The 26,257-nt window shown below is 39.9% G+C and overlaps 2 protein-coding genes across 8 annotated transcripts; both read left to right on the top strand.

The window, feature by feature from the left end:
- Nucleotides 1-256: 256 nt before the first annotated feature.
- LOC138410500 (tumor necrosis factor receptor superfamily member 14-like) lies at nt 257-25,000 on the top strand. Of its 6 annotated transcripts, none has more exons than XM_069526841.1 (10): nt 257-647; nt 2,325-2,460; nt 3,220-3,313; nt 3,507-3,629; nt 3,869-4,024; nt 5,344-5,431; nt 5,538-5,710; nt 5,818-5,840; nt 5,962-6,022; nt 6,480-8,519. In XM_069526841.1, the coding sequence occupies exons 2-9, from the start codon at nt 2,419-2,421 to the stop codon at nt 6,007-6,009; spliced, it is 747 nt and encodes a 248-aa protein (XP_069382942.1). In that variant the 5' UTR covers nt 257-647; nt 2,325-2,418; the 3' UTR covers nt 6,010-6,022; nt 6,480-8,519. The 6 variants fall into 6 exon arrangements, with proteins under 6 accessions (XP_069382942.1, XP_069382941.1, XP_069382943.1 ...); XM_069526840.1 differs by lacking the exon at nt 6,480-8,519 and adding an exon at nt 15,923-16,511 and having other exon boundaries at nt 263-647; nt 5,959-6,022; XM_069526842.1 differs by having other exon boundaries at nt 263-647; nt 6,602-8,519.
- LOC138410496 (tumor necrosis factor receptor superfamily member 14-like) lies at nt 18,639-26,257 on the top strand. 2 transcript variants are annotated; one of them, XM_069526823.1, is made up of 11 exons: nt 18,639-18,767; nt 18,885-19,683; nt 20,701-20,836; nt 22,181-22,274; nt 22,465-22,587; nt 22,986-23,141; nt 24,271-24,358; nt 24,465-24,637; nt 24,745-24,767; nt 24,886-24,949; nt 25,517-26,257. In XM_069526823.1, exons 3-10 carry the CDS (start codon nt 20,795-20,797, stop codon nt 24,934-24,936), a joined length of 750 nt encoding a protein of 249 aa, XP_069382924.1. In that variant the 5' UTR covers nt 18,639-18,767; nt 18,885-19,683; nt 20,701-20,794; the 3' UTR covers nt 24,937-24,949; nt 25,517-26,257. The 2 variants fall into 2 exon arrangements, with proteins under 2 accessions (XP_069382924.1, XP_069382923.1); XM_069526822.1 differs by lacking the exon at nt 25,517-26,257 and having other exon boundaries at nt 24,745-24,890.

The following is a 26,257-nucleotide window of genomic DNA, read 5'->3' as shown; positions in this document are numbered from 1 at the left end:
TACTGACATTTGTAGTTATTGTTTCATTTGCACTAGTGTATGTTATTTGTATTTTTAGTTACTCTTAACTTATTTTATGACACTTGCATGTTGAGTTGCTTGAGGTGCCTGGGATTTAAGATTTTCATTGCCAACATGTACTGTTGTGCAGATGACAAATAAAACCTTTGAAACCTTTGGAACCATTGAACAGGTCATCTTAGCCATCATTGCAACAGTTGCCCCCCCTGAGAAATTTGTCAGGAGCCGCCACTGAGAAAGACGGAAGGACAGGGTGTTGCCCTTTGTAGACGATCCAGCGCGCAGCACGCGCACAGTCTGTAACTACAGCTAAAGACCAGAGCCATGTGCTCAGGAGGATGATTCATACTGAACTTTGCTCGGAGCTCGTTTTCTACCTGACCACACTGGGAAAGAGGCTTTTGTGTTTTAACAACGTTTCGCTTGTGAATTATTGATCCGAAGTTCGAATCTGTGAATATGTTTCCAACTTCCCTCAGCGGCTGTGTGGCGTCGAGAGATCTTTTTCCAGGAAGTGAATATGAGTCACCATTTTTCTGATCCAGCTCCGAGGACACTCCCTTTGAAAACGAAAGCTCACTGCCTGTAGACGGAACATGGAAGTTTGTCTGATCGTGTTAACGACGGTAAGCTGAGTGAATTTCTATAGAACCTCTGAATGTTGCATATTACAGAGCAGGAGTGAACCAGTAGATTGTTGTGATGTCGCTGATAAATCGACACCGTGAGTTTGTGGAGATGAACCAATAAGTTGTTCGCTGTGTACTGGTGTTATCAACAAAGTGTCACTGTCAGAGAACTACTGGAAACATGGTCTGAGTCTGAGTTGTGTAAAACCTTCAGGTTTGGATGAGGAAGTGTGGAATCTGAATCATCTGAAAAACTACAATCACATCAGGATTTAGGTGAAAACTCGCTCCTCCCCTCTGCAGTAATCCTGTGATCAGTTATCATGTCAGAAAAACCACCATCTGCTCACATATGATACCAACTCTTAGCTGTGTGACCGTGGTGTGTTGTGTATTTGTCCAGAGCTCAGTTTCAGTATCTTGAAACAGTCAAAGACAATAGAGGTCACTTCCTATTTCAAATCAACAGGATTCAATTCAATTCAATTCAATTTTATTTATATAGCGCCAATTCATAATTTACATTATCTCAAGGCACTTTACATTTAAAGGTCAAGACCTTAAGACAATATTAACATAGAGAAACCCAACAGTTCCCACAATGAGCAAGCACAGGCGACTGTGGAGAGGAAAAACTCCCTCATTAACAGGGAGAAACCTCTGGCAGAACCAGGCTCAATGTGGGCGGTCATCTGCCTCGACCGGTTGGGGTGAGGAAAGAAAAGTAAGGGGGGAGGAAAGGAGAGATGGGTGGAAAGTGGGGGAGAGAAGAGAGATGAGGTGGAGAGAGAGAGACCGGTAACAATTTGGCACCATCAAAATCAAGGCTAACCATAACAATAACAATGTATAGATCTACATGACTAGATATATTAATGAATTGCTGAGTTCTTGTAATAAATGCAGACAATGGTGATGGTGGTCGTTGTGGTCCTGTAGTCCCGGTGCCGGAGTTATCTGAAACGAGATAGAGAGAAGAGCCAGAGGGACTATGGGAGGACAAAGTGACACTTTGACATGATGACATGTTAAAACTAATAAATAAATAAATAAATAAATAAATAAAGAGGTGTGGGGGGGCAGAGAGACAGAGGGAAGTGAAGAAGTGCTCAGTGCATGATGGGCGTTCCCCCAGCAGTCTAAACCTATAGCAGCACAACTAAGGGATGGTTCAGGACTCACCTGATCCAGAACTAACTATAGGCTTTGTCAAAGAGGAAGGTTTTTAGTTTTACTTTAAATGCTGAGACAGTGTCTACCTCCCGAACCCAGAGTGGGAGCTGGTTCCACAGGAGAGGATCTCACTGAACTGTAGGAAACGTGGGCTTTGAAAGGGAACAGAACTAAGACCTGAACTTTGAGCAGAGCAATGGGCTGTAGAAGGTTTAATGATGAATGTTATCACTCACTGAAAGTGAAAGACACACAGACCTGATCAGACTAGCAGCAGGAATGTTGCCAGGTCACCTTCTGGCCTGTGTGGGGTGAACGGCTGAGAAGTGGCAGCTGACCATAAAATGAATTTATTATTTTTTTGGTGGGGGGGTAAACAAACTGAAGCTAGTCAACAAAAACAACACAACACACAATGTGCCAATCCTGTTGCCTTCTTTGAAAATGTCGCCTCATTGACTGTGGCAACTGCAGCTGAGTCTTCTTTGTCTTTGTCTCCAGATGTGTTTCTCCTTTTTGGATTAAAACCTCACCTCAACCCAGATCTCAGTGATGGTGACTTCAGCTCAAGAAAACTACCAACCTGCCGTTCAAGATGAATTTGAGAAGAAAACATTTGGAAGCTGCATCTTTGTTGGTAAAGTTGTCACACAATAAATAAATACATTAATAAATGAAGACATATTCTGCAAACAAATAAGAAATAAACAAATAAGAGTTTGTAATTAAACAGGACATACATAATTAAATGTCTTAAATTTATTTCCTCATTTATTTATGTATTTCCGTGTCAGTATGCTAATGGAGGCACACACACACACACACACACACACACACACACACACACACACACACACATGCACAACACAGCAGGAGATTCTCGCTCAGACAAGTTCACAACAGCAACAAACACATTTTACCTTCTGCAGAATTGATCAGCGTTAGCAGAATTCTGACAGGCTGCACTTTCAGTAATATTTCCTCAAAGTTGTAAATCAAAGAAACAATAAATACAAACATCTTAACTGGTGGAGCTCCACCTTAACAGATGCAGACTACTCAGCTATTAACTTGAGGAGGAGTATTTGGGCTGGATACTGTTAATTAACAATCTGACTCCAGAAACAATCAAGCCAGTGTTGAGTCTGTTTAAACAGATGAGCAGGTCTCTGGGGTTCTCATCCATTGTTTTTATAAAATAAACCCATATACATCCATCTTTCATTGAATGAACTTACAAAGATCTGAATACTAACTCAAATGTTGTCACAAATATATGACAAAAAACAGAAACTGGAAAGAAGAAACATTTGGTAATTTAAGTGTCCAGTCGTCTCCTCTCCTCTCTCTGTTCATGACAATGTTAACATGTTTAAACTTTTGCTCTGTCCTTCAGATACTTTTGATCAAAGTCTTCTGTGTGAATACTCTGACTTGTCATCCAACTGAGTATCTGATAGGGAGCAGATGCTGTTCTTTCTGTCCACCTGGTAAGATCCTGAACGAGAAGAATAAGATGGAATGGGTTGTTTTATGTTTTGGCTTCTTTTGTTGTAAGTAATAAGAATGAAACTGCAGCGCATGTTACGATAACTCACATATAACGTGAGTTTAACTCTCGAGATGATTTGTCTTTGTTCAACAGAAACATTTCATGCAATTCAATTGTTTTCTTTTCAACAGGAAATCGTGTTGAAACACACTGCACAGAGTTTAGGAGCACTTCCTGTCTGCCCTGTGAGAAGGACACCTTCATGAATCATCCCACTACAGATGCAAAGTGTTTTCCCTGCACCTGTGGTCCAGGTAGATTTCTGTCTTATTTTTAGTTCTTTTTTGCCATCAAATTATAAGAGACTGCTTTGCTCTGTAGTTTCTATCAGTGGGACTTGCATTAATGGTAGAAGTGAAAGTTCTTACAAAAGTCAGTTGTTCACTCCATATCTCCTTGTTCCTGCCACCAGCAGATCAGTCCACTGTGTTGTTTATACAGCAGTTTGTATCTTCATATGTTCCCTCCATATGTAACCTCTATGTGTCCACAGATTCTGGTCTGAAGATAAACACTTCATGCACAGCAACAACAGATTCAGTTTGTGAACCTCTGGAAGGATTCTACTGTACAGACCGCACAAGGAACAACTGTGCAGCAGCAAAGAAACACACACAATGTAAACCAGGGCAGTTCATCAAACAGAGAGGTGTGTTTTCCAATTCTGACTTTAAGATTGAAGTTTTCTCAGCTGTAAAAAAAGAACACAGAGCAGGTTATTTCAGTCATCCAGTCAATTGTGAAGCATTTGGATGATATGTGGCAAATTGTTCATTTCATGCTTCACACATGACATCTGTATTATGAATGATCAAACGTTCAGTCAGAATCACTGCCAGATCATTTTGATGATTTCATGATTTTAATTTCACCACATTGGACTGAGAGAGTCTGATTATCTGATCTCCGTCATGGCAACAGAAGTCAGAGAATCACTTCCTCTTTAGCAATTTGTTTTCAAAGTAAAACATTTGTTGCTGCAGTGCCTTATAGTGAAAATACAGATCTTTTATTTTGAAAAGTAATGAACTTTGGTCTGTATCATAGGTCTGAATATACGTAACAGACTTCTGAAGTAGTGACAAACCATAATATATATATATATATATATATGGTTTTTCTAAGGTGACGTTAGTGAAGTTAGAAAACTTTGTGTTTCACCCACCTGGTTTATCTACAGTGGAGTAGTCAATGTTTTTCACACAATGAAACTGATTTTACTTTGTTACTCTTCATGTGTGAGGTTTATAAACCACACACTTAGACTGTTTATAAAAAGTTCTGCACACAAACAATAAAAAGTGACAGTATATTGTAGAACAGTTTGAAGAGGACTCACTCACTAAAAACAAAACTAATCAAAATCCAATCTTCCTGTGCAACTGTGATAATAATCATAATCATAAGAGAAATAATAATAATAATGTGGCTGAGTGGCAGCCTGTCACATTCTACAAGAAGTGGACAGTTGTGATAAACAGCCTAATATATTCAGTGTTATTTCAAAGTTGTATTCTTATTTTTATTCTGACTACATTGTGTCCATGCACTGCTGCTTTCACTGTGCTGCTGCGTCGACTGAACTTCCTCCATGGAGGATCATTAAAGGTGCATCTCATCTGACCTTGTCTTTTCTGCAACACAAAAAATATAAAAACAAATAATGAATATAGTCATAAAAGACTGTTGCAGTGATCCAGGTGTGATGAGAGAAAATAATGTCAAATAGTTTCTGTATCTTTGAAATTCTGTCAATGTTCCTTAGTTAATAGAATTATGTTTGTAAGTTTAGTGACATGCTGCTCTACATTTCATCACATCTCACATCAAAAGGAGGGAATTTGAACAAGGACATGTTTGCTGATCAAAAACCTCAATAATCAGACAGGTCTCATGTCAAATACCACTTTGCTCTATAATCCTAATATGACGTGTACAATAGTAACTGTATAGTTTGTGTTTGTACAGGAACAGCCCTCACAGACTCTGAATGCTCTGACTGCAGTAACGGAACATTTTCTGATGGGACCCGTACATCTTGTCAAGCACACACACAGTAAGTGAAGAGTCACACCACACGTGGACGTGCCTGGTTTCTTACACCTGCAGTGAATCTGTGGTGTCTCTCACGGTCCTGTGAACATGTCCCCCTGTCGTTCCAGATGTGAATCACCAATCCTTCAGCTGAAGCGACCAGGAACAACTTCAACTGATGCTAAATGTGAATATACCAGTTTAAATGTCCCAGTGGGAATCATCGCTTCAGTGGTTTTGTTTTTTTTTGTTTTATCTGCCATCGCCTTCGTTTGCTGGAAGAGGAAAATATGTCGTTCAGGTACGATGTGTGTGTGATCAAAGAAAATGTTCTCATGGATGATAAGAATCCATCAAGTCATGATGTCATCGAGTTAGAGGTTTTTCATCTGTTTCTATCCGTAACAGGAAAAAAAAGAAATCCCACAGAGGTACGTTTGTTCTCTCTTTCTCACAGTGTATGTTCTGACTCTGTGTATATGTTCAGTGCTTGATGACAATACTTGGTTGATGAAGGTCATTTGATTATTTTATTTAATATTTCACTAGAAGGGAAACACAGCTGAAGGAGAAATGTTGAATATGATGGAGAGAACATAATGAACAGCAGCAGGTGAGACAGCAGCGTGCTCTACATTGAAATATTCATTAATTGAGGACTGTATAGACACTTTCAGACATGACCTCTGGAGGACGTCTGCAGAATTGGGTCCAGACTCTCTCCAGCTTTGTCTTTAACACATGAACAACGCAGCAAGAGATTCTTTTATAGAACTCGTTCACATCAACACAAATCAAAAACATAATAACTGCTGCAGAGATTTTCTCTTTGTATTTGTATTTTTGCGTCTGTAGCATGTTTGAAGCATCATCAACACACCTATCCTGCTGTATCGACACATTAGGTAGAGTTTTAGAGAAACATCCAGCCCCTCTGGAGAATGTCAGGAGATTGTCTGGAGTCCAGTGCATGTCTGAAAGTGGCCTAAGATTGATCTGACTTTACTCTGTGAAGTCTGTACACATGTACAAGAGGTTTCCATTTTAATTCAACATATTTCTTTCCTCAGCAAAAGAGATGAACCTGCAGAGTGAATGTGCTCTAGAATCCAGGTATATCCCTCTGGGTTCTGGTAAATTGTTTTTGCAGGGTACAGAAAAAAACACTGCTCTGTTTCACATCACTTCACAGATGTCACTGCACCCAAACTACAGTGAGCTGGGAATATGAAACTTGGAGCATGTTTATTAAAACTGCCTGAATCTCCTGCTGACAGTGAGTGAGCTGCACGTGCCTCAACACTCAGACTTCATGATCCTCTGTGGAGAGATAACTCACAGCTGGATCTCGACATCTGGCTGAAACTGGAATATTATTTCTAAGTGCTGGCACAGTCGCATGATGGGACAAATGGCCACCCTCTGTTTTATCAGATTATTCTCTTCATCTTTTATTTAGTTTTATTTTCTTCACAACAGACACTTGTATCTTGGAAGGACAAGCATTAAATAGCGTATTTACCATGTAAGTATGTTTCACTGTGAGGTATCAGCACAGTGGTGTGATGTTGGAGCTGTCGCCTCACGTCAAGGAGGGTCCCGTCTCGAATGGCTCCAGCTCTCCCCACAACCCTCTAAGGAAAAGTGTTTATATTCATGTTATGGTTATAATGTTTGCTGTCAGTTGCAGCAGTTAGAGAACAGTATTTTTGTGTATTCTTGTGTTTTATGTTAAAAAAGTTATTCTAACACGAGCAGCATTAAGAGCAGGAGTAGTTACCAGAGGGACCCAGCAGAGGGAGCACAGAGCTTTTAAACAACATTAAGAGTCACCTCTCTTCCTAATGACGTTAATTACATGACATGAACCATGAAGCTAACATTAGCCACATTAATCTCCTGCAATGCTAACTGTGTGTCTCTGTGGAATAGTAGTTCTTCGTGTCTGTGGAAAAACTATGTGACTAGTGTTGTTGCAAGTAGACTATTCTATATTTATGTTTGCTGACATATTTGCGTTACTGACTGAGTGTACTGTTCTAAATTGTGAGTTGCAATATATTATCAGTATATTATCATAATTTTTAATGATTCAAAACACTGTTCAGTGTTTATGAAGCTGTATAGATCTTAATGCTCGGTTATGTTGAAGCATTCTTTGGACTTTTATTGTGAAAATACAAAAGGAATAGCTAAAATAACCTAGTATTGTATATTTAACTTTCTAAATGTGTGTTTGAGTGAAGATTCTGGGTTTTACCTCTAAACATCTGTTTGAAACACAGATGTCTCTTTCTAAACAGAAGAGTGTAACACTGGGGGACATTCAGTGCAGATGGACAAAATATAGTAGATGTAGTACCAGAGTCTGGTTCGTAGTAGTATCTGTTACTAAGCAACCAAAGGCAGAGTACACATTCTGCTTCCTGTTTATACTTACAGTGTATGTAACTGGTCTTGCATGTTAAATGTTTTCAGTGGCTCTTTTAAACTCCAAATGTTTTTGGACCATTTAGCTACAGTTTCTGGGCTGAAATATTTAAATTGAAGTTCACCTGCACTGTCAGATATAGGTGAGTTAACTAGTTCAAGTTTAAAGTAAAGCAACTTGGTTAACTGATCATTATATGATTGTATTAAGCTCTATGACACCATCAGATCATTATACTGAAGCAGGTATGTAAGCTGCAAGTGAAGCTGCAGTAAAATACATTATAAACAGTCATGTATAGAGCGATGTAAGATATATTATGAGAGCTTTTGAAAATTTCAGACATTTGAAATAACTAGATTTCTTTTTCAGATGCAAAACATTTTCAAAACCACGGATTTAGTTTTTAACAATGTGATTTAACAGCTTGTTATATTGTCTATCAAAGAAATGTCCATAAATCCAGATGTTTGTGTTTCATAAATTTGGTTAAAACCTTCACTGAGTTGAATGAATGGATTTACAGTGATCTGGAAAGACAGAGAACATGGTGGAGGAGCAGGTTGTTTGTCTTTTGTTGATAGAAACAAAGTTGTCCATTACAGTTGGAGATTTCAAGCTATGCATAACAGAACATGACAGTTACCAGTATGTTCATTAAATGGGATAAAACAATAAACCTTGTAAAACACTTATTATGCATCTTGACACTGCAAGTATTAGCAGGACAAGGACATGAATTCCACAAATATAATCTGTAACCAGTGATACTGAAATACAAACAGAGAAATATGAAAGACTCATATTATTGAGTTTTTTCTACTTGTTTAAATGGTGGAACATCTAGCTGGTCAGACTTGATGGTCCTGGTAAAAATAAAAGTGCCTTTTTCAGACAAATCTCTTTAAATCTATTATTTAACAACACAATGGCGAGATACATCGTCCTTTAAACACTGTCATAATTAGAACTATGGTTTCTGAGGTATTGTGTGTGAAGCACCGACAGTGAGAGCCATGTCATTTGCTTGCATGGAAGACCAAGAAGTGACATGCATGGAGTAAACACATCCAATAACTCATCCGTATTTCTAACACAGTGAAATGAAGCGGAGGATTAGGGTCTGCTCAGATACTGACTGTTTTATACACAGTAACCTCAAAAGGCTTAAGTGATTAAATCCTACAATTGTATACCTGCCCTGGGACAAGTGAGCATGTACATACAAAGTAAGCAGATCCACATTTTTGAAGTGAAACAATGCAAGAATATGATCACATGTACAAAATTAAAGACAAAAATGGACAAATAACCATGGTTGCATTGATGTGAAGTGCCTGAGGAGAGAGCTCTCGCTGACCTATGAAATTCCACTCAAAGTCTACAAGGTTGATGTGACACATTTCTCTTGGAGACGATTCCCTCAGCTTTTGTTCCTCTTTCTGGGTTGATTCAAAAGAAGCATCTACAAAACACAGAAGAACACAAGAGATGAGAGGTTGAACAGATATGAAGTCTATAATATATGATGTCTATAATGAAGTGTTTATGAAGTAAAGGCTAAAAATAATAATAATGAAACATTTTGAAAAAAAGAGAAAATAACAGATAGACAGCACAAGCCTCAGCTTGTATAGACAGCGTCCCAGTTAAACATGTTCAGTCTGTAAACAGAGCAGCAAGCCCTGTCACAACAGGTGAGAGGATGTCCCAGCAGACGATCCTCAAGGCTGATCCTCCAGTGTCCAACTGTCAAAGGCTCTTTCCCCGTGAAACAGGAATCAAGAGTCATCTCAAAAAGTATCTTGACTTTAGCAAATATATCTATAAAGATGGAATAGATGTGTGTGGCTCAATATTCTAGTCCAGAGACGTCAAACTCAAGGTAAACATATCATATCTTTTTTCGGTGAAAAAAAAGCTCCATAGCCCGAGCCAGGGTGCTCAATGTCCGGCTACACACACACAGCGCTCCTCTCCACTCACTCACTGAGTATTTGATGATATTAAATTATCTTTCCAGAGATCCAGAGATCCCAGTGCCTGTGTGCTGCTGTCTGTGCCCTGTCAAGTTCACCCACACGCTTTTCTCTGAGATGAAGATGAACAAAAACCCACACAGGACTCGTCTCAGTGATGCACACCTTCACTCCATCTTGAGGGTTTCCACAGAACCTAACCCCAAACATTCATGAACTGGCTAAAAAAATTAATAAAAGAAAATGTAGCCTACCTAAATATGTTTGCTTTCTGCACTTTATCATATATCCTGTCTATCTTGTTTAATAAATGTTGACCCTGTTTGGCCCTTGACGTAGTCCCAGTTTTTAATTTTGGCCCTCTCTGTGATTGACTTTGACACCACTGCTTTAACCAGTCAAATGAAAGATGCATCGGGTCACAAGCCCATAAGGAGCAACTTTCAATTAAGCTGCATTGATCATATGTTTATCAGTGTTTACTGCGACACAACTGTGATGGGCAAAGACATCTTTCCATAATCTCCCTCCGGTCCCATTTCATGGTTTCATGTCAATTGTCACGAATTCCCCTTCCTATTAATGTTTTCACTATCAGTTTTCCATATACTAATCCCTGTGTCGTTTCAGAGTTCAGCCACTCCCCTCCTGCTCTGCACGTCCACACCGGCTCCACCCACATACGCACCTGTCTCCAATCCGCTCATTAGTCACCGCCAGTATATCTGCCTGCTAGTTTCCTTTGTCCTCTGCCAGATTGTTAGTGTTTTCATGCCTTACCTTCCAGCGTTATCTTCCCTACCTATCGCCTGCCTGACCTCCGTGTTACCTACCTGCCTGTTCTCTGGACCCTTCTCTCGCCTACTCCCTGTCGGACATTGTTTGCTGTGGACTGATCACCTGGCTCCTGACCTCTGCTCTGTTACCTGGATTCCCCTTTCGCCTACTCCCTGCTGGTTCTGTTTGCCTTGGACTGTCTGCCTGGAAATTGACCTCTGCTTTGGAATAAACCCAGAACTTTGCCTAATCCTTGTCTGCTTCCGTGTCGTGCATTTGGGTCCACGCCTGCCACTTCTGCCAACCCCTGACATCAATAATCTTTTGTTTTTGTTATCTTGTGGTTATTAACATATTCAGTTGAGTTATGCTTTTTTGTCTGTTCAAAAAAATCAGAAATTTAAATTTGAACAATAGATCTTGTGAATATTTGAATTGAAAACTGAAATGTTACTGAATGTAATCACCAAACAAATGTATGTATGTGACTATTTGCACCAGGGTGACAAGAGTCAAACAGCAGCTATTTAATAGTGTATGTTTGGGGCGACCTCTTTTTAAAACAAAAGGTTGGAGCTTTGCCTGTACCCCTTTTCCTAGGTGAGAGGCAATTTGAAGACAATGGGAAGAGTTAAAAAAGGAAACAGAGAAAACATGTCTCATAACTTCTCTGAGCAGTTACTCCTTAAACCCACGCTGACAAGACATCACTCAATCCCAGGAGGGTTGGGCAAAGAGAGACAGAAAGGTCCAAACACTGTTCCAGTTCCAAAGAGAGCAGAGTCAACTCTAAACTCTGACACAGATCTTCAGAAGAGCACAGATGAGAAGAACAGAAGCAATGACCTCACAAGTAAAGGGTCCGAGTCTGCAACAGAGGTTCTTATTTGCTGATAAGTTGGATAAAATGTATGCTCTAAACAAGTCATTGTCATTTGGACGGCCTGAAACCACTGAACACTTTCCAGATCTATAAATACATTGTTAAGGAAACAATAAGAAACATTAAGCAAAAGTGAGGCAGCTATATTCACACCCTAGGTTTGTTCAACCTAGGTCACAGTTCTGCTTGAGTCTTTCTTCCATTAAATAGTATTACAGAAGTGTGTATATTACAAAAGAAATACAGTTCTTTTATCATTTTATTGGATTTTTTCATTCAGGTTACATTTGATTCAAATGATGGAGCCATTAGATTTGTAAATATAAGAAATGTGCACTGTACTTTTGTGGTGAGTTTTTAGTTACTCTTCTTTTATTTATTTTTTTCTGACACTATTACATGTTGAGCTGCTTGAGGTGCCTGGCATTTAAGATTTTCATTGCCAACATGTACGCTGTATCTGTTGTGCAGATGACAATAAAACATTTGAACCTTTTGAACCTTGAACCTTGAGTATACAGCTACTCATGTAGTGCTGAATGTCTTTACAGCATTATGTACAGTATAGCTTATGGTTTGTGCATTTAAAGGTTATCAGCCTTATAACTGCAATAAAGATTTATAACTACCTCAATGCTGTAGCATGTACAGAATTACAAAATGAGAGAGAAATGACTTTATTGGTTATCAGTGCCTCAGGATCCTCCTTTAGTTTTCAATGTCTTCATCCCTATCTTAGTGAAATGACTTACAATTATTGTGAAAACAGCACTCGGATCATCCCAAAGGATCTAATTGTTGGTCCCTTCTGTTCATCTGATGTTTGGAGTATTCTTTCATTCACTATGACCCAAAATTGTGGAACTCAATTCAAACTGATCTGACAGCAGTCGGTTCTCTCAATGCTAAGTAGAATGTTAAAATCTAAAATAGCTTTTTACTTTTATTTACTCAAACTTGTACGTCTGTCAGTTCAGTGCTGTGTATCAATTTGTAAAGTGGGGTTTTCAAGTTTGACATAAAAAAGTATTTCATCCTTGTTGCTGTTGTTGCTGACATATTTGAAGAGTCTAATGATATGTTACTTTTTCAAACAGTATCTTCATGCCCTTTCACAATCTTTGTGGTTGATCCTCTGCAACAGTCAAATGAAGTTGAGGTCTCCAGAAAGGCTGGCTACAGATGTGAGTGATATTAAATAGATTATGAGAAATAAATTGGTTACACACACACACATGCAGAGTAAGTGCAAATGTAAAACTGGATTTTCATTTTGTCCTGTAGACAGTATTTCAAGAAGTGCCAGAAAAGACTTGGAATAGAGTATTGGGTTATCATCAAGCCTGGCGAGATAACTCACACCTTCCAGAAGGATGGCACCAGTTGTGGGATTTTTGTCATGCAGGTGATTCTATGCAACATGTAATTTTTTGTGATGGATAAAACATGTTTGCTGTGTAAGATCAGACTCTGCCATGTGTTATTTTGTGCTCCGTACAGATGGCCAAGATGATGGTGAAGGCATTTCCTAATATACCACAGTGTTTCACATTGACTCATCAAAGCAATCTTTTCAAAACCTAAGAAGAGATATGGCAGAAGACATTCTGAAAGGTTTAGATGTTGTTCAAAATACTCAATAATTATGTTGAACACTTCCTGCTAATTTAACAGTAATGTACTTTTACTGTTTTGTTTTTTCAGTTTCTAAGGATGTGTTCTGTTCCTTCTGTGGAACCTGCCCAAAACTGCTCTTTTCATTACAACTTTCCTAAAGTTAACCTGATTGGTTTTAACGTATTTATATATTTGATTTTACCTCACTCCGAACCTCATCCAGCCTCTTCACACAGGTTCAGACAGCTGACTGAAGCACACGAGCTGTCAGACGTGTGGAGGCTTTTTAATAAGAAGCTCAGGCAGTACACCTGGAGCCACTGCAAACAAAATGTTTTATCTCTGGCCAGGCTGGACCGTCTGAACTCTTTTAAACATCACGCCAACATTTTTAAAAACTGTCACATTGTTCCTGTAGGGTTCTCTGACCACTGCCTTGTCTCTTGCTCTGTTTTTATAAAGAATGTCTGTTTACTCTGCGTACTGGCATTTTAATAACCTGCTTCAGGATAAGGTTTGTAGAGAAACCTTCAAATACTTCAGGCACAGTCACAGGCAAACTAAATCTGAGTTTGCCAATGACCAACAGTGGTGGAAAGACTCAGATAAAACAGCTGTGTCAGCAGTTCAATCATAATGTCACTAGAGATTTAACCGGATCTGTGAAGGACCTGGAGACTCAGGTGGTAGAATTGCAGGGTTTTGCAGATTCTACAGCAGATCGCTGCCCTGATGACGCTCCAGAACAGCAGAGCTCTGTCAAGGTAAACTGGGAGAAGAGCGAGGCAGTGCTGGTCGGGGACAGGCTGAGGGGTCAGCTCAGGCTACCAGGACGTCTAATCTGGAAAAAGACAGGGCTTAAATATCTGGGAGTTTTTTAGAGTAATGACACTAAAGAAAAACTAGGAAAACGTGATAGAAAAGGTCAGAGGTCGTCTCGTGAAATGGACCTGGTTTTTTTTTTTTAATATCCTACAAACACAGAGTGCTTATAATTAACAATCTTGTGTGTTCTGCTCTGTGGCATCGGTTGGCCTGTGTTGACCCCCCAGCCTCTCTGTTGTCACAAATCCAGAGGGTTTTAGTTGATTGTGTTTGGGACAAGCTGCACTGGATACCACAGAGTGTCCTGTTCCTTCATAAGGAGGAGCGTGGACAGGGGCTGATTCACCTGGCCAGCAGAGGTGCAGCTTTTCATCTCCGGTTTGTTCAGAGGTTGCTGACTGGACCAGCTGACCTGGCATGGCGACCTCTGTCCTGCTGCATCCTGAGACGTGTGGTGGTGGTTTGGGACTGGACTTAACCTTGTTTTTTATGGACCTAAGAAGCTGAACACCTTTTCTCTGCCAGACTTTTATCGGAACCTTTTTTCAGTGTGGTCTTTGCAGAAAAAGCAGAGACAGGAGCAGACGGCCTCTCTACACTGGCTCTTACAGGAACCAGTACTGTATGGACAACGTCTGGATTATTCCAACCTGAGTGGACCTACTCTGTCCAGAACCCTCCACGCTGCAGGGATTTCCACACTGGAGCAGGTGCTGAAGCTGGCTGGACCTTGGCTGGACGATCCTGCAGGATTAGCCTCTAAACTGGGAGTGAGATCCATGCGGGTCATGAATCAGCTCCTTCATCACTGGAAATCAAAACTGACAAGACATGAACACCTTCTTTTAAAAGACTTCTGTGAAGGTTCACTGCTGCCAGACTCCACAGACCCATACCCTGCTACCAGATTACTTCCTGTCTTGGAAAAAAAACTGTTCTGGCTGCCGGCTGGAGCCTGTCACCCTTGTAAGTATTTCTCCGGAAGACGCCTCAAGAAAAACCCTCTATGGACTGATGGTGAAGACACTTAACCAGAAGACACTGAACGGGCACAGTGACAATCCATGGAGGGCCTACTTTAAACTAGATCCTGAAACCATCATGGAGGTCTTTGAACAAACATCCTGTAATAAAGAGACACAGAGACCTGCAGTGGAGAATCCTACAAGGAATCGTAGCAGTGAACTCTTTTATCTCGGTCATCAACTCTGCTGTAGAAGACAAATGTCCGTTCTGCAGCCAGAGAGAAACTGTGTTTCACTGTTTTTTAGAGTGTTCTCATCTCTCCACTCTATTTAGTTCACTGGACACCATTTTTAACAGATGCGAGGAGTTTTTCAAGAAGACAGTTTTTATCTGTGGTTTTAATTAAACTCGCCAGAGAAAACACAAGTGCCAGCTCTTAAACTTTGTTGTAGCTCAGGCAAAGATGGCGGTGTATGTGAGCCGTAAAAGAGAAATAGAAGAAGAACTGAACATTGATGTGGTTTACTTGTTTGCAAAAATGGTAAAAGCCAGACTTTTAATTGATTTTAGTTTTTTAACATTAAGATTCCTCTTCATTGTCCCACACACAGCATGCAACATGCAAACATGGGGAAATTTGACTTCTGTATTGAACCCATCCATGTGAACAACTCACACACGGCCTGAACACACAGAACACAATCCACACAGTGACCACACGGAACACACTGGGCAGCCATGAAGGCGCCCGGGGAGCAATTGGGTGGTTCGGTGCCTTGCTCAAGGGCACCTCAGCAGTGCCCAGGATGTGAACTGGCACCTCTCCAACCGGCCACCCTCTGGCTCCCAAAGTGTTTTTATACCACAGCTCTGTGTTCAAATCTAGTAATGTTACTGTAACATTAGCGGTGCAGTGCACGTCAGTCACTGACTGTAAACCTACACTCCCTAATAACTGGCATTATCATATAACCAACATAATATAGAGCTCATAATAAAGCCTTCTCTGAGTTTCTCCTTTGTTTATGTTTTCAGACACTTATAGAAGAGATGAGTGTGGAGCAGCACAGGAGCTGACAGCTGCAGACGTGGTGACCCACCTTCTGCTGGAGTGTCATGGTGTTCTTATGAACTGTAGGGACACACCTTTCAGACAGTCAGAGGAAATGCTGTGGTCAGGATCCTGAAAGCTGTGAGTCTACCACCGTACTTCTCCCAGTACTGCCTAGAAGTTTTTTACATATTCACAGGCAGTACCAGGAGGATGTTACGGTGTTAGACCACATTAGAGAGCGTGGGGGGGGGATGACAACACTGTTACCTCAGCATATCAACATTTGATTTATTGTCAACATGGCTCTTTAGGCCAGGGAACCCATCTTGTCATCCCCAGCTGCTGTATTTGTCCCTCTGAAGGCTTCATACAGTACCACAAGTATTCACACACCTGCATATAGATGTATAAGGATATAATTAGGGTTATGACTATTACTTCTGTTGTATCTTTTTAATTTGATTGTAATGGATATATTCACATTTCCCATTATAAATATTCATTCAAATATTACAAGTTAACACTGTAATGAAAAGTGTAATAATAAAAGGGACATTAAACAGATTTATTTTGAATATATATGTTATATACATAAAGTGATTTTTTATACAGGTTGGTGTCCTGAAAGGCATCATGATTCAGCTTTGCTTTTCAAGGATGAATGGTGACCTACCGTCTGGATCAGTCCTGTTGAAAACAGTTACAATACTTATTAATATAATATTTAACATTTAGATCTAGTTTTACAAAAGCTATGCTAATATGGGTATGACTTACAAGATTTGAATTCCACAAGAATGATGTCAAAACTAATAAAGAGTGCATGCGTATTAATAAAAATGCATTTTTTAATTAAATAAATATTTGTATAGTCTTCTGAAGCTGAAATCCCAGTTTTCAACCATTCAATATCTGATATACATGAAAACAACTTTGACTGTGCATGTGAGTGATCAATTTCAGATGCAAGCTGTGAAAACAAACAAATAAAATAATACTAAAGCATTTCAAACTTTGTTTTAATAGATATGGTAAAATGGCAGTCAGAGAATCAATATTAAAATCGGTCTATGCATTGACTGTGTTCCAGTGCAAACTCCATTGCTACATACAGCCTGATCTGAAAAAGGGTTTTCTTTCATTGGAGTTGATGAACACCTAGAGAATCTTTTGGCTCTGTAATGTGTATGTGACTTGTATGTTTAAATTCTACAATCAAATATTTTTGAAGTGCTGTTACTACAAAATGCTGTGTGTTATTTAATCTGCTACTTGGAGTTTGTTAGTAATTATGAATCTTCATTTTGATAAGTCATTTTTATCATTCACGCCAAGTGACATTAACTCACCTTCTGTATTGACTGCACAACCCGACACAATGAAATGTTTGTGATGGAAGTGACACTTGAAACCACTTCCTGCTCAGCCAGTGACTCAGTAGACAGTTTGTTCTTCTTTCACACAATAGGAGAGACACTACCAGAGCAGCAGCACCTGACCCAGGACATCTCCTGGAGGATTGTATCACTCATTTGATAAGACAGTTTATGGATGTGGAGCCACTGGGGTAGGTTTATGCTTAATTTACTTTGTACAGCCTTGTTAGCTCATCTGCTAAAGTCAGTGTGTGACTAGGCCACAGAATACTTTGCTAGCATTAGCTTAGCTTGCTAGCTAAGCCGGCATGTGTGCTGCTTTTCAAGACACATACCCAGGCATGTGCTCAGACATCTTTGGAAGCAGGTGCTCATGCTAAAAAAACAAAAGGGCAGCCATCGCCAAAGTTATTCATAAAATTAAGAAAAAACACAGTCGGATATATTAAACTTATATTTTTAATTTTTTAAATAAATAAATAACAGGCAAAAAATAATCATAAAATATTCTCAGTTAAAACTTATCAAAACTCTGCTCTGAATAAATGAAATAAAAATAAAGCATCCAATATAATCTATAAAATACATCTATTTAAGGAGGAGGTGAGGGGAGCAGGATCGTTCAGCTTCTTCACAGGAGCATCCTCCTTGGTGCCATCTCTTGGAAGATTCTTATGACCTCTGGTTTATTTGTATGTCTTGCTCAATGGCAGGAGGAGAAGGTCAGAGAGTCTTTCTTCCCCATAGAGACTCCTGAGCCTGTTCTTTATGATCTACACTGTGAGATCTATTAACCTGGTCAGTATCTCTCTGTTTGTCTGCCTCTCTCGCTCTCTGGCTTCCACTCCCTTTACATCTGATCATCATCAACATCAGATGAAGTCTGGAGAGCCTTTTGGTAATTGGTCCACCTCACCATGCTTGTCATGTGGACCTCTGTGACAGAGTGCTGCTTGATTTTTTCAAGAGCACTATTCCACTTTCTGATCCCTTTTCTCCACTCCTTTCTGCTTTTATATCTTCAGGTAGAAAAAGCAGACAACTGACACAATGCATTGAATCAGCACATTTCCAGGAAACCAATGCGTGGGGCCAGTAGCCACGTACTGTTTTCAGCTATAATGTTAAGTATTGTGGTTCATTTTGCACAAACACTACCATTACCTGTCTGTCTGATGCTGCGGGTCAGAGGAGACCTGCAGGCTGCAGCGGTTTAGTGCTCAGCTCTGCACGAGAGCTAAGTGGAGGAGGAGGAGGAGAAGGAGGAGGAGGAGGAGGGAGGAGGAGTAGGGAGGAGGAGGAGGGAGGAGCAGAATTGTTACAAGAACTCAAATAAATGCCATCAGATATCAAAACACTGTTGGGCTCCAGCAGAAAGGGCACTTTTCTCATCCAGGGCAAAGGGGCAGGTGCTTGAGCACCACTAGGGGTCTATCTGTGCACATGCCTGGTAAGATGAATGTTATGATGCAGAAAATAAGAACATCTTGTATCTTTCAATTAAATTGTTTCACACATTTTTATGTTCATGTAAAAGTGATTTTAATGCCATCCCAAATGATCAGAGGTTCCATGTTCTGGCTCCGTCCCTGCTAACACCAAGTACTTGGTGAGGAGGAGCGCTCGCTCCGTGTGGATCTAGCCGGGCATCGCGCACCGTGGCTCGGCCTATGGAGCTTTTTTTCCTTCTTACCGGCGGAGCAGTTGAGATAGACGTGTGATATTTTATTGCGGGCATTGAGTTTGACATGTCTGGGTTAAAGTCCATTGTCCATGAGGCAGCCATGAGATGATCTGTTAGTATGAGCATTCCAGAAAATTCTTATCCCCAGAATGATTCTGTAATACCTCTGGTGAAGGAAGGAGAGAGCCCGAGTCGTTGCCTCAGTGTTTTATTCACCCACAATATGAGTCCCTGAACACGAGCTGCTGTCACAGCCACAACTCACACTGATACTTCCTGATCACACTCTCCTTCTAACCATAGACTGTATGTAAAGAGGTTATAACTCCACCCACTGAACCTTCAGCCAAACAACATTAGGTTGTTCTGTCATATCACTTCTCGGTCGTGGAGGATGACTCATACTGAGCTTTGCTCGGAGCTCGTTTTCTACCTGATCACACTGGGAAAGAGGCTTTTGTGTTTTAACAACGTTTCGCTTGTGAATTATTGATCCGAAGTTCGAATCTGTGAATATGTTTCCAACTTCCCTCAGCGGCTGTGTGGCGTCGAGAGATCTTTTTCCAGGAAGTGAATATGTTTCACCATTTTTCTTATCCAGCTCCGAGGACACTCACTTTGAAACCGAAAGCTCACTGCCTGTAGACGGAACATGGAAGTTCGTCTGATCGTGTTAACGACGGTAAGCTGAGTGAATTTCTATAGAACCTCTGAATGTTGCATATTACAGAGCAGGAGTGAACCAGTAGATTGTTGTGATGTCGCTGATAAATCGACACCGTGAGTTTGTGGAGATGAAACAATAAGTTGTTCGCTGTGTACTGGTGTTATCAACAAAGTGTCACTGTCAGAGAACTACTGGAAACATGGTCTGAGTCTGAGTTGTGTAAAACCTTCAGGTTTGGATGAGGAAGTGTGGAATCTGAATCATCTGAAAAACTAAAATCACATGAACACACCCACATCAGGATTTAGGTGAAAACTCGCTCCTCCACTCTGCACTAATCATGTGATCAGTTATCATGTCAGAAAAACCACCATCTGCTCACATATGATACCAACTCTTAGCTGTGTGACCGTGGTGTGTTGTGTATTTGTCCAGAGCTCAGTTTCAGTATCTTGAAACAGTCAAAGACAATAGAGGTCACTTCCTATTTCAAATCAACAGGATCTCACTGAACCGTTGGAAACGCCTTGTTATGAGTCCACTTATCGAAGTGCTGCCTGTTACTTGTGCTCCTGACACTCAACCACTTTATCTATACTTCTTTTTAAAATTTCCCTACGAGGATTAATTAAGTATTCCTGATTCTGAAATCAACAGGATCTCACTGAACTGTAGGAAACGTGGGCTTTGAAAGGGAACAGAACTAAGACCTGAACTTTGAGCAGAGCAATGGGCTGTAGAAGGTTTAATGATGAATGTTATCACTCACTGAAAGTGAAAGACACACAGACCTGATCAGACTAGCAGCAGTAATGTTGCCAGGTCACCTTCTGGCCTGTGTGGTGTGAACGGCTGAGTAGTGGCAGCTGACCATAAAATGAATTTATTATTTTTGGTGGGGGGGTAAACAAACTGAAGCCAGTCAACAAAAACAACACAACACACAATGTGCCAATCCTGTTGCCTTCTTTGAAAATGTCGCCTCATTGACTGTGGCAACTGCAGCTGAGTCTTCTTTGTCTTTGTCTCCAGATGTGTTTCTCCTCTTTGGATTAAAACCTCACCTCAACCCAGATCTCAGTAATTGTGACTTCAGCTCAAGAAAACTACCAACCTGCCGTTCAAGATGAATTTGAGAAGTAAACATTTGGAAGCTGCATCTTTGTTGGTAAAGTTGTCACACAATAAATAAATACATTAATAAATGAAGACATATTCTGCAAACAAATAAGAAATAAATAAATAAGAGTTTGTAATTAAACAGGACATAAATAATTAAATGTCTTAAATTTATTTCCTCATTTATTTATTTCTGTATATTTCCATGTCCGTATGCTAATGGAAGCTCACACACACACACACACATTTTCTCTCGCTCCTGGTATTTCACTTGATGCCTGATACGATGATGATTTTAAAAATAAATGTCACTCACGTTCATCATAAGAAAAGTGATTTGTTCAGTTCATTGTTGATGAAAAATATGAACAGAGCACAACACAGGCTGTTTGCCTTCAACCTGCTTAAGTAGCTAAGTTTTACATATTGTATTTTATCTACTAGTGGTTTAGAAATGTCAGGTTTTATGAGGCATTGCAAATGAGGTTAGGTCATTAGCTAACCATGTAGAGAACCATGCACCCAAGGACTAGCTTCTGTTGCTCGTTTGCTAACTACACTACAGTGAAGATTCACGAGGAAAACATTGCTTCTGTCTGGATCGCTCAGTTGACCAATCCTGCTCCAGACTGAGGTTAGGACCTCCTACCTCATTTACATATGGCCAAAGAAATATGGAAATAAATCAATGTGGAAATAAATAAAGTATTTTTCCTCCTCCATACTCCTCTTCACCTGCAGTTCTGCTTCTTCTTTCCTCTCTCTGTCACTCATAAGCCGTTTTGTAGACATGTCCTGTGGAGGAGCTCCAGAGAATTGGGGGCAGGACTTTCTCCACAGTTTTCCTTTCACACATGCACAACACAGCAGGAGATTCTCGCTCAGACAAGTTCACAACAGCAACAAACACATTTTACCTTCTGCAGAATTGATCAGTGTTAGCAGAATTGTGACAGGCTGCACTTTCAGTAATATTTCCTCAAAGTTGTAAATCAAAGAAACAGTAAATACAAAAATCTTAACTGGTGGAGCTCCACCTTAACAGATGCAGACTACTCAGCTATTAACTTGAGGAGGAGTATTTGGGCTGGATACTGTTAATTAACAATCTGACTCCAGAAACAATCAAGCCAGTGTTGAGTCTGTTTAAACAGATGAGCAGGTCTCTGGGGTTCTCATCCATTGTTTTTATAAAATAAACCCATATACATCCATCTTTCATTGAATGAACTTACAAAGATCTGAATACTAACTCAAATGTTGTCACAAATATATGACAAAAAACAGAAACTGCAAAGAAGAAACATTTGGTCATTTAAGTGTCCAGTCGTCTCCTCTCCTCTCTCTGTTCATGACAATGTTAACATGTTTAAACTTTTGCTCTGTCCTTCAGATACTTTTGATCAAAGTCTTCTGTGTGAATACTCTGACTTGTCCTCCAACTGAGTATCAGATAGGGAACAGATGCTGTTCTTTCTGTCCACCTGGTAAGATCCTGAACGAGAAGAATAAGATGGAATGGGTTGTTTTATGTTTTGGCTTCTTTTGTTGTAAGTAAGAATGAAACTGCAGCGCATGTTACGATGACTCACATATAACGTGAGTTTAACTCTCAAGATGATTTGTCTTTGTTCAACAGAAACATTTCATGCAATTCAATTGTTTTCTTTTCAACAGGAAATCGTGTTGAAACACACTGCAGGTTCAGGAGCACTTCCTGTCTGCCCTGTGAGAAGGACACCTTCATGAATCTTCCCACTGCACGTAGAATGTGTTTTCCCTGCACGACCTGTGGTCCAGGTAGATTTCTGTCTTAACATTTACTGTAGGTTTAAAATCAGTAAGTCCAACAGTGTATGAGCTGAGACTGAGATGGAACTGAGCTTTTCTGATGGTTTTTACATCGTCACTGTGTTTGTCTGTTTAGAATCGTTTTCGGCATATTACAGATTTGGCATAGATGAAAACTGGGATGGTCAATAGTTGAGTTTCACAAGATGTGCACATCATCTCCTTTGCTCTGTAGTTTCTATCAGTGGGACTTGCATTAATGGTAGAAGTGAAAGTTCTTACAAAAGTCAGTTGTTCACTCCATATCTCCTTGTTCCTGCCACCAGCAGATCAGTCCACTGTGTTGTTTATACAGCAGTTTGTATCTTCATATGTTCCCTCCATATGTAACCTCTATGTGTCCACAGATTCTGGTCTGAAGATAAACACTTCATGCACAGCAACAACAGATTCACTTTGTGAACCTCTGGAAGGATTCTACTGTACAGACCGCACAAGGAACAACTGTGCAGCAGCAAAGAAACACACACAATGTAAACCAGGGCAGTTCATCAAACATAGAGGTGCGTTTTCCAATTCTGACTTTAAGATTGAAGTTTTCTCAGCTGTAAAAAAAGAACACAGAGCAGGTTATTTCAGTCATCCAGTCAATTGTGAAGCATTTGGATGATATGTGGCAAATTGTTCATTTCATGCTTCACACATGACATCTGTATTATGAATGATCAAACGTTCAGTCAGAATCACTGCCAGATCATTTTGATGATTTCATGATTTTAATTTCACCACATTGGACTGAGAGAGTCTGATTATCTGATCTCCGTCATGGCAACAGAAGTCAGAGAATCACTTCCTGTTTAGCAATTTGTTTTCAAAGTAAAACATTTGTTGCTGCAGTGCCTTATAGTGAACAGTTCTTTTATTTTGAAAAGTTGTGTATATATATATGGTTTGTCTAAGGTTTATAAACCACACACTTAGACTGTTTATAAAAAGTTCAGCACACAAACAATAAAAAGTGACAGTATATTGTAGAACAGTTTGAAGAGGACTCACTAACTAAAAACAAAACTAATCAAAATCCAATCTTCCTGTGCAACTGTGATAATAATCATAATCATAAGAGAAATAATAATAATAATAATGTGGCTGAGTGGCAGCCTGTCACATTCTACAAGGAGTGGACAGTTGTGATAAACAGCCTAATATATTCAGTGTTATTTCAAAGTTGTATTCTTATTTTTATTCTGACTACATTGTGTCCATGCACTGCTGCTTTCACTGTGCTGCTGCGTCGACTGAACTTCCTCCATGGAGGATCATTAAAGGTGCATCTCATCTGACCTTGTCTTTTCTTTATGCAACACAAAAAATATAAAAACAAATAATGAATATAGTCATACAAGACTGTTGCAGTGATCCAGGTGTGATGAGAGAAACTAATGTCAAATAGTTTCTGTATCTTTGAAATTCTGTCAATGTTCCTTAGTTAATAGAAATATGTTTGTAAGTTTAGTGACATGCTGCTCTACATTTCATCACATCTCACATCAAAAGGAGGGAATTTGAACAAGGAAATGTTTGCTGATCAAAAACCTCAATAATCAGACAGGTCTCATGTCAAATACCACTTTGCTCTATAATCCTAATATGACGTGTACAATAGTAACTGTATAGTTTGTGTTTGTACAGGAACAGCCCTCACAGACTCTGAATGCTCTGACTGCAGTGATGGAACATTTTCTGATGGGACCCGTACATCTTGTCAAGCACACACACAGTAAGTGAATAGTCACACCACACGTGGACGTGCCTGGTTTCTTACACCTGCAGTGAATCTGTGGTGTCTCTCACGGTCCTGTGAAAATGTCCCCCTGTCGTTCCAGATGTGAATCACCAAAACCTCAGCTGAAGCGACCAGGAACAACTTCAACTGATGCTGAATGTGAAAATACCAGTTTAATTGTCACAGTGGGAATCATCACTTCAGTGGTTTTGGTTTTTTTTGTTTTATCTGCCATCGCCTTCGTTTTCTGGAAGAGGAAAATATGTCATTCAGGTACGATGTGTGTGTGATCAAAGAAAATGTTCTCATGGATGATAAGAACCCATCAAGTCATGATGTCATCGAGTTAGAGGTTTTTCATCTGTTTCTTTCTGTAACAGGAAAAAAAAGAAATCCCACAGAGGTACGTTTGTTCTCTCTTTTTCACAGTGTATGTTCTGACTCTGTGTATATGTTCAGTGCTTGATGACAATACTTGCTTGATGAAGGTCATTTGATTATTTTATTTAATATTTCACTAGAAGGGAAACACAGCTGGAGGAGAAGCTGTGAATATGATGGAGAGAACATAATGAACAGCAGCAGGTGAGACAGCAGCGTGCTCTACATTGAAATATTCATTAATTGAGGACTGTATAGACACTTTCAGACATGACCTCTGGAGGACGTCTGCAGAATTGGGTCCAGACTCTCTCCAGCTTTGTCTTTAACACATGAACAACGCAGCAAGAGATTCTTTTATAGAACTCGTTCACATCAACACAAATCTCTGGAGCGTTCAGGTGAGGGGTGGCCCAATAGTCAGAGGCAGGATGTAACATAATAACTGCTGCAGAGATCACATCACCAAAGGCTCTCTTGGCATCATCTTCATCTTTACTCTTTTTCATGCAGAGATATTTGCTTTCTCTTTGTATTTGTATTCTTGCGTCTGTAGCATGTTTGAAGCATCATCAGCACACCTATCCTGCTGTATCGACACATTAGGTAGAGTTTTAGGGAAACATCCAGCCCCTCTGGAGAATGTCAGGAGATTGTCTGGAGTCCAGTGCATGTCTGAAAGTGGCCTAAGATTGATCTGACTTTACTCTGTGAAGTCTGTACACATGTACAAGAGGTTTCCATTTTAATTCAACATATTTCTTTCCTCAGCAAAAGAGATGAACCTGCAGAGAACCAGTAAACTGTCTGTGCACTGCAGAGTGAATGTGCTCTAGAATCCAGGTATATCCCTCTGGGTTCTGGTACATTGTTTTTGCAGGGTACAGAAAAAACCACTGCTCTGTTTCACATCACTTCACAGATGTCACTGCACCCAGACTACAGTGAGCTGGGAATATGAAACTTGGAGCATGTTTATTAAAACTGCCTGAATCTCCTGCTGACAGTGAGTGAGCTGCACGTGCCTCAACACTCAGACTTCATGATCCTCTGTGGAGAGATAACTCACAGCTGGATCTGGAATATCATTTCTAAGTGCTGGCACAGTGGCATGATGGGACAAATGGCCACCCTCAGTGTATGAACTGAGATTATTCTCTTCATCTTTTATTTTGTTTTATTTTCTTCACAACAGACACTTGTATCTTGGAAGGACAAGGATTAAATAGCACATTTACCATGTAAGCGGTTATATTCAAATTATGGTTATAATGTTTGCTGTCAGTTGCAGCAGTTAGAGAACAGTATTTTTGTGTATTCTTGTGTTTTATGTTCAAAAAGTTATTCTTCATTAGTTACCAGATGTTTCCAGCAGAGGGAGCACAGAGTTTTTAAATAACATTAAGAGACACCTCTCTGATCTGAGAACAGTTTATGTCCATGTATCTTCACTCAAATACTCCCTTTGTCAGGGCTTTTACACATATGACAATAAAACCCTTGAAACTTGAA

This window comes from Paralichthys olivaceus, chromosome 6 (genome assembly GCF_024713975.1).
Source record: "Paralichthys olivaceus isolate ysfri-2021 chromosome 6, ASM2471397v2, whole genome shotgun sequence".
Taxonomy (NCBI): Eukaryota; Metazoa; Chordata; class Actinopteri; order Pleuronectiformes; family Paralichthyidae; genus Paralichthys; species Paralichthys olivaceus.
The sequence above is the reverse complement of the archived record's forward strand: the minus strand, read 5'-3'. Positions and strand labels throughout refer to the sequence as shown.